General features: G+C 41.7%; 1 protein-coding gene across 1 annotated transcript; it reads left to right on the forward strand.

Annotated features, from left to right (window-relative positions):
- Window positions 1-278: 278 nt before the first annotated feature.
- LOC124871807 (olfactory receptor 4C12-like) lies at window positions 279-1,220 on the forward strand (the record flags this gene model as incomplete). Its single annotated transcript, XM_047371376.1, has 1 exon — window positions 279-1,220. A coding segment is annotated over one exon (942 nt), but the record flags the coding sequence as incomplete, so codon positions are not given.
- Window positions 1,221-15,037: the final 13,817 nt, after the last annotated feature.

Here is a 15,037-nt window from a genome sequence, read left to right on the forward strand (position 1 = left end):
TGAATGGCAAACTTTACTGTAAAATTAATGTTGATGCACAATGGGCCACAATTTCCCCCCCTTTCTTTGAACTTATCAGAAGTTGTTAGCATGCCAACATCTCTACAAGGAATAATTTCTGAAATCCATGGTGGATAAAGAAATCTCTTTAAATACTTTGTCTCAAACACTTTCTGACCTGACTGGTGTCTGTGCGAAGGAGAGGTAGACTTTTTTTAAGACTTCTTTTCTCACGTGTAGCACTTTAAAATAACTTGCTATTTCATTTATTCATTTCTGTTTTTATAATTACCTTGCTTACTGAAATGAATGCAACATACATCACTCTTGATGGCCATGTAGAGGTTGAAAAATACAGATATGTTTACTTTATTTTAATGTTTACAAGTTATATTTTGATCTTATCCAGCAATACTACAGTTGTTATTGTGATTGCGATTCACAAGAACCTCCATGAGCCTATGTATATTTTTATTGCTGCTTTGTTAATGAACTCCATGCTTTTCAGCACTGCGATCTACCCAAAGCTTTTGATAGACTTTTTATCTGAAAAACAGATTATAACTTATAATGTGTGTCTCCTCCAGAGTTGTCTATATTATTCTTTAAGTGGTTCTGAATTCTTGCTTTTGGCAGCCATGTCTTATGACAGATATGTGTCCATATGTAAACCTCTGCAATATCCAACTATTATGAGAAAAACTAAAGTGAGTATTTTCCTTGTCTTAGCTTGGCTTGTACCTGCTTGTCATGTTGTTATACTGATGATTATATTTGTTCATTTAAAACTCTGTAGCTTCACTTTGAAAGGCATTTTCTGCAACAATTCTCTGAATTATCTTCTCTGTGTGGCTTCAAGAGCAATAATGATATTTGGCTCAGTGGTCCTTTTCAATATTGGTATTCTTCCAATGCTTTTCGTACTATTCACTTACACAATGATACTTAGAATAGCCTATAGAAGTTGTGGGGAAGTCAGGAAAAAAGCTGCACAGACATGTGTACCTCACCTGCTGGTTTTAATCAACTATTCTTGTTTGCTTACTTATGATGTGATTATTGTTAAACTGGAATCTGATATTTCAAAGATTGTACGCGTTTTAATAAAACTGCAAATAATAATCTATAATCCTCTTTTCAATCCAATCATATATGGACTGAAAATGAAAGAAATTTCTAAACATCTAAGACAGTTGTTCTATCATGCTAGAGGAAAGTAACTTTTTTTAAGCTGATGTCATTTTTGGCTTTTGATGGAAAGGTTTTGTTTGTTCTGGTAGTATTTCATTTGGGAACGTAAAAAAAAAAATGTATAATGATAATTATGAGTGGCTCTCTCAAATAAAACATAATAATGAATACAAGGTGCAGGGGATTAAAATATTTCAAAATCCTGTACTTTTGAGCATGTTGGAGGGGTGGGGCCAGGCCTCAGTTTAGCTTCAAGTCATTATCAAAAGCTTTTTTCTGCATCAAAGTGTGTAGACGTGACCTAACCTAAAAAAAAATTAAACTGTTATAGCTCCTTCCATGAAGGGCACATAAACACAAAACCTTCTGGGACTGATCTACATTGGCCCCTGAACAATATTCAATGGTTGAATGGTGACATCATCACAGCCCTACCCCCCGAGAATAGGAAGTTCCATATTTGATACCCTTCACCTAATCAACATAAAACTGACCCCAGTGACATAACATGATGGTCTAAGTTGGTCTCTAGTACTGAAAGGTTTTGACTGGTAGGTTTGGCCGTGGTGGCGTGGCAAAGTCTGAACCCCACGCCACGGCCTTACGCTTGGCTTTAAATTACACAAGAACGGTCCAATTTACTCCAAACTGAATATGTTTGTTCTTTGTCAACTCACAAACAGCTCTATTCAATTACATTGGAATTTGGATCAACGACGCCCCCTAGGAAATCATCTTGATCTCCCTCATACATCATCAGATCCACACCAAATTTTGCATGCATCATGGAGGACGAATGTTGGCACGGTCAATTGCGGACATCACTTTAGCCCTGCCCACTGACCACCAAATGACAGGTTTCTTAGCTGATTAACTGTCCCACTTACAATAGGCAGTCATATGTTTCACTGTTGGATGGCCTCCTTAAACTCTCACTCATACAACCTTCAAGGTGTCTAATTACACAGTACAAGATGATGTTGAATTCTACTCTGAACGGTGACTGTTGGCTCCACAGTGTGGGGCTGGAAGATTGGTCAATTTTATGCCTCGCCGTTTGCATACAGTTGGGTGTAAAACACACATGATGGTCCAATTTACTCCACACTGAATATGGTTGATCTTTGTCAACCCCTAAACAGCTCTATGGGATCACATTGTAATTTGGATCAACAGCGACCCCTAGTAAATTTTAAATGCTTTATCTCCCTCATACATTGTCGTATCCACAACAAAATTTCTCTGCATCATCGTGGCCGAATGCTGAACATGTTGTCAGTTGATGACATCACTTTAGCCCTGCCAACTGACAACCAAATGACAGGTTTCTTAGCTGATTAACCTTTCTTGACAGTCTCCAAAACTTTCATACTTCCTCTGATAAGGCATAATTTTTTTAGATGACATTTCAAAGCATAACAGAAAGTCTTAATTAATATCTCGCCACCAAACAAGTCAGCGCAGCTTTCATCAAGAACGTCGTATTTTGGCCAAATTTCCAACGCCTCTCGCCAGAGCAGAAGTCGACCTGACCAAAAATAGTATGAAAGGTTGCTCACAGTACCACCTAGTGGTAACGTGCAGAATGGAGTGGTGGGCTCAACAGTGGCAAGAAGGCAGCAATGCCAGATCCTACACAGGTCGAGGGACATTAAGCTGTGAGGGCCGCTGCTTGCAGTCTCTCCTGCTCTGCTCCTGTTCATTACTCACCTCCCCCAGTTCTCTCTGCCTTTATTGGCCTCAGCTGTTCCCCATTTTTTAGCTGATTGGGTTAGGTGTATTGTATCACTTCTTGTTTCCTCTGTTGTACACTTTCAATTGTTAGGTGTGTCAGGCTTTCTATTTGATCTGAATTCTCTTTCATGCGACATTTCTGACTTATTCTAACACATTTGCATAAACACATATTTTCTGTTGCTGCACAAGATGTATGGGGAACCTCAGAATTTGAATCAGAAAACACTTTATTGCCAAGTAGTGTTTCAAACAGACAAGGAATTTGCTTTGGTTGAAAGGTGCTACACATAGACAAAAATACATCTGACGTACATAAATGTAGAAATATATACGTTAAAAAAAAAACGTTTTATATGAATGTTATGAGAATTGAGAAAAATAGTGCAACTTTTTATTAAAAACATACAATACAATACCCTAATATATAATAACCACAATATAAAATTAAATGTAATTGTATTTACATATGCAGAGATATTTTTATTATTTGCAACAGGAAAGTGTCAGTAGAGGACCAGGGCCTTGTTAATAAGGCCAGCTGCACATGGAAAGAAGCTGTTTTTGTGGTGAGAGGTTTTGGTCTTGATGGACCGCAGCCTCCTGCCAGACGGGAATGTCTCAAACAGTTTGTGTCCAGGGTGGGAGGGGTCATCTGTAATCTTTCCTGCTCGCCTCAGAGTCCTGGAGACATGCAGTTCCTGAAGACAAGGAAGACTGTAGCCAATCATCCTCTCTGCAGAGCGAATGATACGCTGCAGCCTGCCCTTGTCCCTGATGGTGGCAGCAGCAGCATACCAGATGGTGATGGAGGAGTAGAGGCTGGACTCAGTGATGGCACAGAAGAAGTGCACCATCATTGTCTATGGCAGGCTGAACTTCTTCAGCTGCCGCAGGAAGTACATTCTCTGCTTAGCCTTCTTGGTGAGGGAGGTGATGTTCAGCTCTCACTTTAAATCCTGTGTGATGATGGTGCCCAGGAAGGGAAAGGAGTCCACAGGATGATGGGGGGCTGTACTCTTTCTAAAGTCCTGATCATCTCCACTGTTTTCAGAGTGTTGAGCTCCAGATTGTTCTGGCTGCACCAGGATACCAGATGGTCAATCTTCCCCCTTGTAGGCAGACTCATCCCCCCAGAGATGAGTCGAATGAGGGTGGTGTCATCTGCAAACCTCAGGAGCTGAACAGACTGGTGACTGGAGGTACAGCTGTTGTGTACAGGGAGAAGAGCAGAGGGGAATGAACAGGGGAACCGGTGCTGGTGGTCCTGGCATCAGAGACATGTTTTCCTTACTTCATGTGCTGCTTCCTGTGTATCAGGAAGTGTGTGATCCAGCTACAAGTGGAATGGGGGATTTCCTCGGTTGCCCCGTATGCCAGTTTGCCTGGCTGTGAGTCACTTTACTAAATGGAGACCAAACACGTTTTAATCAAAAATGCACCAGAAACAGAAACCTGAGTCCAGTCCTTGTGAAAACAAGTCCAGGCTTAATTATGCAAGGATATTAAAAAAATACCGTCTCGTTTTGCATCTGGTTTCATTCCTGCCACTTAGTCTGGCGGTTCTTTTGCTTGATGTTGAGAGCATGGGAAATCTCCAACACGGACTTAAAATGCTGTGCAAATCTGTCAAGATCATATTTTCTCCTCTGAGATTCGCGTCGTGTATTCACGTAAGCTGCTTCTATTGGTGAAGCATGTTATCTTTCAAAATCAATCACATATATATAGAATATCGATGATGTATTACAGATATTTCCAGTTCCCCCCCCCACTGATAATTGGTGAACATTTTGTGGAAAACTTGTTCTGATCAGAAAAAACGGCATTCAGATGGACCTGCTCTTCATTGTAGGAATCTGGCCGAATTATTAATTCTCCAAAACTCTGAAAATCCAGGTTCCAGAACAGGAAGCAGAGTCCAGGTTTAACATTTCTCTCTGCAGCTTCTGTACTATTACCCACACATTACGCTATTTAAGAGAGTCTCTTGCGCTCTGTCATAATCGAGTATATTAAAAACTAATCTAAAAGGAGCAGACCATAAAAATAAACACAACTCCGACTGAAAAGAAAAAAAAATGTTAATGTGGGTTACTGAACATAAAACCTCTCTCTACAAAAACTTTGTTGGGTAATGACTTGATTTGAGATAATCAGATGCATTTATTTCATCTCTTAGAAACCTAGTTGTAGCAAGAGAGTTATGTTTGAATAAATCAGCCAAATCCTTCAAATTATTTAAATTTTCACATACTTCAAAATACTGGGTGAGGAGGAAGAGTTGCAACTATTTTTCGGTCTGATTTATTGATTAGTCCCAGTCCAATAAAGAGCTTCAATTATTTTAAATATTTAGCCCTTAGTTTTCCTCATCCAAATTGCAAAGCACTAAAACAACCCTTACTCTCATTTTTTAGATCTGTTCTGATTATCTGATTTAGTTTTAAATACCAAAAAGGTCTTATACTGATAAATTTTAACATTCAAGTTGACAAGGAAAGTGATAGCCTAAATATAGCTTTAATGCTATCTTACACTCAACTGGCTTTGCTCAAAACATCCACAAACCTACCCACTTTTGTCTTCATACTCTGGACCTTGTGCTTACATATGGCATAGAGTGTGACAAAATAATAATAATAATATTTCCTCATAAGCCTGTCCTGTCTGACCATTTTTAATAACCTTTGAGTTTAATTTAACTGAGTACTCTACACTAGAGGCTGACATTTTTTCGGGAGTCCCACGGGTCACGGGATTCCCACGGGAATCCCGCGGGAGGGGAGACAGCATCAGTAAAGATCACGTGATTGGGACGGTACAGGATAAAAAATGAACGGGAGCAGACGGTAGCGGGAGCTAACCAATAGGAGGAAAAATAAACTAGGATCAATTGTCCTTGGAAATGTAAAACTGAGACTTTGTTATAAACTTTAAGAAAAAAAAACTTGGATCGACCCCGCCATGTAGTTTTTTCCAAGAAACCTATACTATAATGTGAGTCAAACGAACTACACGACCCACAAGCCAACAGTGCTTCTGATCGGTGTTTTCCTCCTGCGTTCAGGATGGAGGGAGCAAACGCAGGTGGAGAACTGGACGTGGTAAAATTGGATTTGCAACGTAAAGTCAGAAGTAAGGACTTATCTATTAAACTCACAGAGCTGACAGGAAAGTTGCAAATATTACCGAACTTCAGGAGAGTTGAATGCGGCGGTGTTAACACGCAGTCTGCTGCTTGTAAAACGTGATTAGTCGTAATCAAGTTCACCAGTGATTAAGGGACACTTGTAAGACAAATTCTGGATTAAATCAGCCCTGCATCTCTTCATTCGTCAAACCAAAAGTACCAACATGTGTCAATTCTCATCTGACCAACAAAATTGCTGCATGTGCACTAAAGATTTAAGAGGTAAGGTACGGAAGCCCGGGAGGGGACATGGAGGATTTTTTTTTTGCGTCCCCATGCAATACTTTTGTGTCCGGCATTTTGGAACAGCAGCACAGATGACAAACTGCTCATAAAACAAACAGCACTGATATGTCATTGATATGGTTTATTTGTCATATGCAGGTTAACACGCAGTAAACAATGCGATGAAATGCTTAGGATAAGAAGAACCGTTCAAATCACGATAAAAACAAAAACACGGCGTACAAAAAAAAGTACACATCATGCAGCAGTAATAAGGAAATAAAGTGTCACAGATGTGGTTTCGTGCAGTTTTATTGTCCAGAGTTCAATAGTTTGTTTGACAGCTTGTGGATAAAAACTGTCTTTTAGTCGGATTGAAGATAATTTTATTTAAGGCCGATTTCAAAATAAAACTCAAAAAATCTCAATACGGGTGTAGTGTTTGTTTCATTTTTGCAGTTATCTGGTTTGGAAACTATCCCACAAAGTATTGCGAAATAACGCAAAGACTATTGCGTGGGGACACAAAAGAGAAAAAATTCCCCTTGTCCCATCGCGGACTCTGTAGAAAGGCTTCATCAAGGGAAGATATTAAATAAATATGTTGTGAAATAGAAAGAAATTGAATGTACCATTAAATGTACAATTTATTTAATACATCATTAAATATTAAGTGTACTACTAATTACGTCATGTTGTCTTTAAAATTATACTTAATTATTCAGTGGCACATTTAATTGCATAATAGTCCTTTTCATGATATAATGGTACATTTATTGTTTCTAATGATGTATTAAATAAATAAATGGTACCTTTAATTTAATGGCACATTTAATGTTAAATTTCTTTCATGTTACATTTACTTCACTTATGGGACATTCACAACATTCATTTATTTAATGATGATTTTATTGTATTAAATTTGTCCAGTTTGACCCTCCATTCTTGATGCATGTATAGGAGGTCATGTCAGAATTTGAATCAGGTGTTCTGGAGCAGACACACATCTAAAACTTGGAGGGAAGGGGTCCCTGAAGACCAGGGCTGTGAACCATTGAGGTACAGTTTCTAAATTATGAAGGTTTTGCCCTTTTGTTCACCAAGTACATTTGTCTTGCTAGGTGCATTTTTCTTTTGTTTCAGCAACTTGAAACATAAAAGTGATGTCATTGTTCAAAGGAAACAATCACTTAATAAATGAGTAAAATACAACTATGTACATTTTGTTTATTCAAGATAGACATGGTCTGTTTCCTTGTTTGATATTTTATTATTTCTTCATTATTATTATTTTTACTTTAACTGGCCTTTACTACAGCTAAAAACAGGGACCTAACTGGTCCTTCAAAAAAAGAAATTGCCAAAAGACTAAATGAAGAAAACAAAAATGGGAGCGGCACAGGAATGGGAGTCGTTCTAAATGGGAGCGGGATGGGAGTGGGAGTCAATTTACCAGGAGTGGGACGGGACAGGATTTTTTTCGTTATGCTGGCCTGGGATTGGGATGGGACAAGACATTTTTCTGTGGGAGCGGGATGGGACAGGAGAGAAAATCCACTCCCGTGTCACCCTCTACTCTACACCCAACTGAAAAATTTCATTATAGTAGATAATTTTCAGACAATAATGTAACAGCCTTTAAAGAATCTGTTCAGTTTTTGTTTCTTCATTATCACAGAAAATCACAGTGGAGTACAATAATTTCATTTTTTCCCTGTGAGAAATCGATTTTCTTGTTCATGGTGTTACTTCCTCATTGTGCGGTGCATTAAACAATGTAGCCCCCTTGAAAAAGAAGATAATTGTTCATAAGAGGATGGCTTCCTGGTTTAATTTACAGTTGTTTATTTTAGAGCACAATGTTAAAAAATTGGAGGGAAAATGGCACTCTCCACACCTAGAGAATTCCTTCTTAATCTGGAGAAATAGTCTACTGTTGTTTAAAAAGACAAATTGCCAAGCTAGAACAGCTTATTTTTCATCATCACTAGAGGAGAATAAGAATGATCCTAGGTTTCTTTTTAGTACAGTTGCCAAACGTACGCAGAGTCATAGCTTTGTTGAACCATCCATACTCTTGATCGAGATGACATAATTTGTTCATCTAAATAAATCTTCTTCAAATTCCAGGGTTACTACCACAAGGTTCAGTGCTTGGTTTTTACTATATTTAGGTTTCCAATAGGTAAAATTATCAGGAAGCATGGGACAAATTTCCACTGCTATGCTGATATTACTCAGCTTTATTCATCGAAAAATCTTCATAAATCCAACAAGTTAGACCGACCACAGGCATGTCTTGAACACATAAATACTTGCATGATTTTACATTTGCTGCTTCTAATTCAGACAAGACAGAAGTTGTCATCTTTGCACTGGACTCTTTTAAAAAGAAACTGCTTAGTCAATCAATTAATGTGGATGGCACTAAACTGGCCTCCGGTAATAAAGTAAAAAACTTTGGAGTTATTTTTGTCTGGGACATATCATTTAAATTGGATATTAAACAGGCTAGGATTTCCTTCTTTTACCTCCGGGATATTTCCAAAATTAGAATCATCCTGTCCAGGAGTAACACCAAGAAACTAGTCCCTGCATTTGTTACTTCAAGGCTGGACTACTGTAATTCTTTACCATCAGAAAGTGCACAAAATGCAGTTAAAAGCCTCCAGCTGATCCAAAGCACTGCAGCATAAGCTCTGATGAAAATTAAAAAGAGATACCATTTTTCTTCTATTTTAGCTTGCCTTTATTGGCTCCCTGTTAAATCCAGAATAGAATTTAAAATTCTCCTCCTCACATATAAAGCCCTTAATGATCAAGCTCCATCATACATCAGAGATCTGATTGTTCCATATATTCCTAACAGAGTACTTCGTTCTCAGACTGCAGGTTTACTGGTGATTCCTAGAGTCTCTAAAAGAAGAATGGGAGGCAGATCTTTTATTTATCGAGTTCCCATCCTGTGGAACCAACTCCAGTTTTAGTCATTATTTTAAAAGTAGACCTAAAACGTTCCTTTTGATAAATCTTTTAAAGTGGATTCGGTTATCCTGAGCTATCTCTGCAGTGATACTGCTATAGGTTTAGGCTGCTGGAGGACAGAATGACCACTTTCCCTCACTCTGCTAGATTGTCCCGTTACTCTTAAATTTTGCAGCATTTGCTGTTATTTCAGATTGTAATTTTATGTTCCCTCTTTGTTTTCTCTCTTACTTGAAGCTACTCCCCAGACACCTCTTCCAGCTCCTCCAGGTGGAGCCCAAGGCGTTCCCAGGCCAGCTGAGAGACATAGTCCCTCCAGCGTGTCCAGGGCCGTTCCCTGGGCCTCCTCCTGGTGGGACGTGCCTGGAACACCTCCCGAGGAAGGCGTCCAGGAATCATCCAGTATAGATGCCCGAGCCACCTCAACTGGCTCCTCTCGATGTGGAGGAGCAGCGGCTCTACTCCGAGCCCCTCCCGGATGGCCGAGCTCCTCACCCTATCTCTAAGGGAGTGCCCGTCCACCCTACGGAGGAAGTTCATTTCAGCCGCTTGTATCCGGGATCTCATTCTTTCGGTCATGACCCAAAGCTCATGGCCATAGGTGAGGGTAGGAACATAGACCGAGCAGTAAATCGAGAGCTTCGCTTTTCGGCTCAGCTCTCTCTTGACCACAACGGAGCGGCACAGTGCCCCCATTACTGCGGCAGTCGCACCGATCCGTCTGTCGATCTCCCGCTCCATTCTTCCCTCACTCGTGAACAAGATCCCGAGATATTAAACTCCTCCAATTGAGGCAGGAACTGCCCTCCAACCTTAAGAGGAAGAGCCACCCTTTTCTGGTTGAGTACCATGGCCTCTGACTTGGAGGAGCTGAACTTCATCCCAGCCGCTTCACACTCGGCTGCTACCGCCCCAGCACATGCTGTAGGTCTTGGCTAGAGGGGGCCAGCAGGATCACGTCATCTGCAAAAAGAAGAGACGAAATCCTCTGGTCCCCAAACCAGACCCCCTCCAGCCCTTGGCTGCATCTAGAAATCCTGTCCATAAAAGTTATGAACAGGACCGGTGAAAAAGGGCAGCCCTGCCGGAGTCCAACATGCACCGGGAACAGGTCCGACTTAGTGCCGGCAATGCGGAACAAACTCGTGCTGTGCTCGTACAGGGACCGGATGGCCCCTAATAATAAAGGGCTCCCGATTCCATACTCCTGGAGCACCCCCCACAGGGCATCACGAGGGACACAGTCAAATGCCTTCTCCAGGTCCACAAAACACATGTGAACCGGTTCTACCCTGTAGAGGGTATAGAGCAGGTCCAGTGTTCCACGGCCGGGACGAAAACCACACTGCTCCTCCTGAAGCCGAGGTTCGACTATCGGCCGGACTCTCCTCTTCAACACCCTGGCGTAGGCCTTACCAGGGAGGCTGAGGAGTGTGATCCCCCTGTAGTTGGAACACACCCTCCGGTCACCCTTCTTATGAAGGGGGACCACCACCCCAGTCTGCCAGTTCAGAGGCACTGTCCCCGACCGCCACGCAATGTTGAAGAGGCGTGTCAACCATGAAAGCCCCACAACATCCAGAGACTTGAGGTACTCAGGGCGGATCTCATCCACCCCCGAAGCCCTACCACCGCGGAGCTTTTTAACCACCTCGGTGACTTCCGCCTGGGTGATGAAAGAGTCCAACCCTTAGTCCCCAGCCCGTTTCCACCAGGGAAGGCATGATGGCAGGATTGAGGAGATCCTCGAAGTACTCCTTCCACCGCCCGATAATGTCCCCAGTTGAGGTCAGTATCCTCCCACCCCCACTGTAAACAGTGTTGGTGAAGCACTGCTTCCCCCTCCTGAGGCGGCGGACGGTTTGCCAGAATTGCTTTGAGGCCAACCGGTAGTCCCTCTCCATGGCTTCACTGAACTCCTCCCACTCCCAAGTTTTTGCCTCTGCCACTGCCCGGGCCGCAGCATGCTTGGCCTCACGGTACCTGTCAGCCGCGTCAGGAGTCCCGCAAGCCAACCACAGCCGAAAGGACTCCTTCTTCAGCTTGACAGCGTCCCTTACTGCGGATGTCCACCACCGGGTTCGGGGATTGCAGCCGCGACAGGCACTGCAGACCTTATCGCCGCAGCTACGGGCAGCATCATCGACAATAGATGCGGAGAACATGGTCCACTCGGACTCTATGTGGTGATCAGTGGACAGCTCTGCCCCTCTCTTCACCCGAGTGTCCAACACATGTGGCCAAAGGTCTGATGATACGACAACAAAGTCAATCATTGACCTCCTGCCTAGGGTGTCCTGGTGCCAAGTGCACTGATGGACACCCTTATGTTTGAACATGGTGTTCATTATGGACAATCCGTGACTAGCACAGAAGTCCAGTAACAAAACACCACTCGGATTGAAGTCCCCCAGCAGAATAATGGAGTCCCCGGGAGGGGCACTATTCAGCACCCCTGACAGGGACGCCAAGAAGGCCGGGTACTCCGCACTACCGCTCGGTCCATTGGCCAAAATGACAGTCAGAGACCTGTCACCAACCCGAAGGCGCAGGGATGCGACCCTCTCATCCACCAGGGTAAACCCAGTGCAAGTTGAAGATACAAGTTGAAAACTTGTATCTTCCTTTTCAGTTTTTTTATTTACATATACAGCACTTTGGTTTCCCTTTGGCTTGTACAGCACTTTATAAATTAAGAGGATGAAACTCTGCTATTATAGTCCATTTAAATCTTATTTCTGCTTTTGTTTTGTAGACCACAATGGTCATAGTTTTATTAATAGCTTTGACCCACATGCAGAGGAACATTCAGGAGACAGAGAAAAGTTTAACAAGTTTATTGAAGGTATGGTTAATGGATCTGGAAGTGGTGGTGGATGAGGTTGGATTGAGTCATCTGAGAGCCACGTGCATCTCTCCTGGCCCCCAGGAGTTGACACAGAGTCAGAAAGAAGAGGGGTGCCGATCAGGCTGGAAGGGTGCTCCTCCCACCGAATTGGGCCATTTATGCACGCTGAGTCCCGCACTCGATCATCTTTGTGGTTGGTCACTGCAATGGGATTTGACAGGAAACCACTGGAGACCATCTGACTTCCAACACTTTTGTTAAGGTCTGTGGAAGTAAGTTGAACACTTTGACTAAATTTAGGAAGGGGAGACTCTGACCTAGGTGCTGGATGCCTGCTGTCTGAGTCTGCCCCCTGCTGTGCCGGAAGAAGGTTAATGCACTTTATTTTGAAAAGTTCCAGAAGAGTTCGTACCGGAGTTTGATGTTGAAATCCATGGCTGTGAGTCCCAACAGGAACATTCAGGAGACAGAGAAAAGTTAAACAAGTTTATTGAAGATATGGTTAATGGATCTGGAAGTTGTCACTGCACAGAAACGGAGGACTGGTGAACAGGTGGCAATTGTAAATGGACAAGTCTGTGATAGAATGTAGGGTGATGCCTACAGGTAGTGGAGAGGAGTCCAGCTTGAACAGACATATATTTAGAGCCTGGAGAGGGTGGTTGACAAGCCGCCGCCTGGTTCCTAGTGGAACTTCTTGGTGAAAAGCCTGAAGGCTGGGTCGGTTTGAGATGATCCAGTAATTCAAACCATTAGATGCTTCACCTTGAGCAAGCCTTGATAATGCCGGTGCCAATGAGGTTTGTTGGGCAGTGGGCAGGATTCGTTAGAGGCTGGCCCAGGGATTGAGAACCCGGGGGCAGAATTGATTTTAAGGTTCTATTGAATACTTTTAAATTCTTAAATTGTATAGCCTCATCATATTTATGTGATCTTCTCAACATCTACACCTCGCTAAGAGCTCTGCAGTCAACCAACCAGCTTCTCTTACATGCCACTTTTCTATAACAAAAGGTAAAGGTGATCAAGCCTTTGAAGCAGAAGTCCAAACCGTTGGAACAGTTTACACACCCTTATCTGGAGCACTGAGAGTGCAGGGCCCACCTTAATCTCAAGTTGCTGTTCTGCTTTTGTTTGCAAAATTTTCATGGGTTTTCTGTGTGCTCTGGGCCAACCTGTTGAGCTATGGGTTTCCACTGCCTCAGCTATTGCTTCTGGAGTGTCTCCTTCACCAGACTCAAGATTCCAGTCTAACAGTGAAATCGCTCTAGCTTAAACACTGGCTTTGAGCCGCCATCACATCACTGACACAGTGCTGCCCAAACTAAGCAAGTTGAAAACTTGTAAGATGCACATCCACCGTGTGTTGCAAGCCATTTTAGGTCTTCACTTCATTAATGATATCTGAACAAGCATTGCTGGCCTAGTGTCCCAGTTTAACCGCACAGTGGATAGCCAAAACGTTTTCTTTGTGGAGCATCATATTTCACACAAAACAGGTTTGGTAGTTCATACACAAGCCAAGCTATCGAAGATGAGTCAATTTAAGAGCTGTATTTAAGTGACAGATGTGCCAAGACTGTTTGACCAAAAAGAAGAGATGCAGTAAGTGCTAAGATTCATTAACAGTTTGTTGCATTGAAAGTGTAATTTTACAAATATAAAACACAATAATAATATAGTCTATGTAAAATATGGCTAAGAATGAAACATTTTAAAATTAATTGCAATAGCTGTAATGGCAATAAAAAGTAATCATATTGACACTATGTATCAGTAAGTACTCAAATGTGCGTACTAGTGGCACTGGCGCATCCCTAACAATAAATATAAATACATTTTTTGTCGTTCTTGAATTGTAAGCTTTAATGTAAAATCAATGTTGATCCCTTGAACTTATCAGAAGTTGTTAACATGCCAACATCTCTGCGAGAAATAGTCTCTGAAATCCATGGTGGATAAAGAAGTCTCTTTGAATAGTTGGTCTGTCTCAAAAACTTTTCCATTGGAGAGACAGAAATGTCTTTTCTCATGTGTAGCACTTTAAAACACGTTGCTGTCTCATTTATTCATTTCTGTTTTTATAATTACCTTGCTTACTGAAATGAATGTAACACACATCACTTTTCATGGTCATGGTCACTTTTGAGGTTAAAAAATACAGATATGTTTACTTTCTTATCATGTTAACAAGTTATATTTTGATCCTGTCTAGCATTACTACAGTTGATAGTCTGATTGTGATTCACAAGAACCTCCATGAGCCTATGTATATTGTTATTACTGCTTGTTAATGAACTACATGGTTTTCAGCACTGTGGTCTACCCAAAGTTTTTGATAGACTTTTTATCGGAAAAATATATTAGAACTTATCAGGTGTGTATCTTTTGGCAGCTATGTCTTATGACAGATATTGCTGTAGCCATCATTCTTTTTGCTCAGTTAAAACTCTGTAGCTTTTCCTTGAAAGGCATTTTCTGCAACAATTCTGCGAATTATCTTCTCTATGAAGCCTCAAGAACACTGTTGATTTGTGGCACAGTTATTCTTTTTTTTTTTCTCAGTGGCTCAGTTATTTATTTAATCTCAGTCTTCTTCCAATGCTTTTCATACTATTTATTAACACAATTGTGGGTCATCCATTTTGGTCACATGGATGACTGGGCTACGCATCTCTATATGTGCAGCTCAGCATTCGTTGCAGCGACAGGAAGCTGACATCATCAGAGCTGATAGGTATTATTTAGTCAACTCAGAGGTAAGGAAACGACACAGTCAGTTATACTTGCGGCAAGGATAGGTCACGCTCTGCAGTGCAAAACTACAAAGTGTTGGCACCCCTCTCTCTTTATTTATTCAT

This window comes from Girardinichthys multiradiatus, chromosome 7 (assembly GCF_021462225.1).
Source record: "Girardinichthys multiradiatus isolate DD_20200921_A chromosome 7, DD_fGirMul_XY1, whole genome shotgun sequence".
NCBI lineage: Eukaryota > Metazoa > Chordata > Actinopteri > Cyprinodontiformes > Goodeidae > Girardinichthys > Girardinichthys multiradiatus.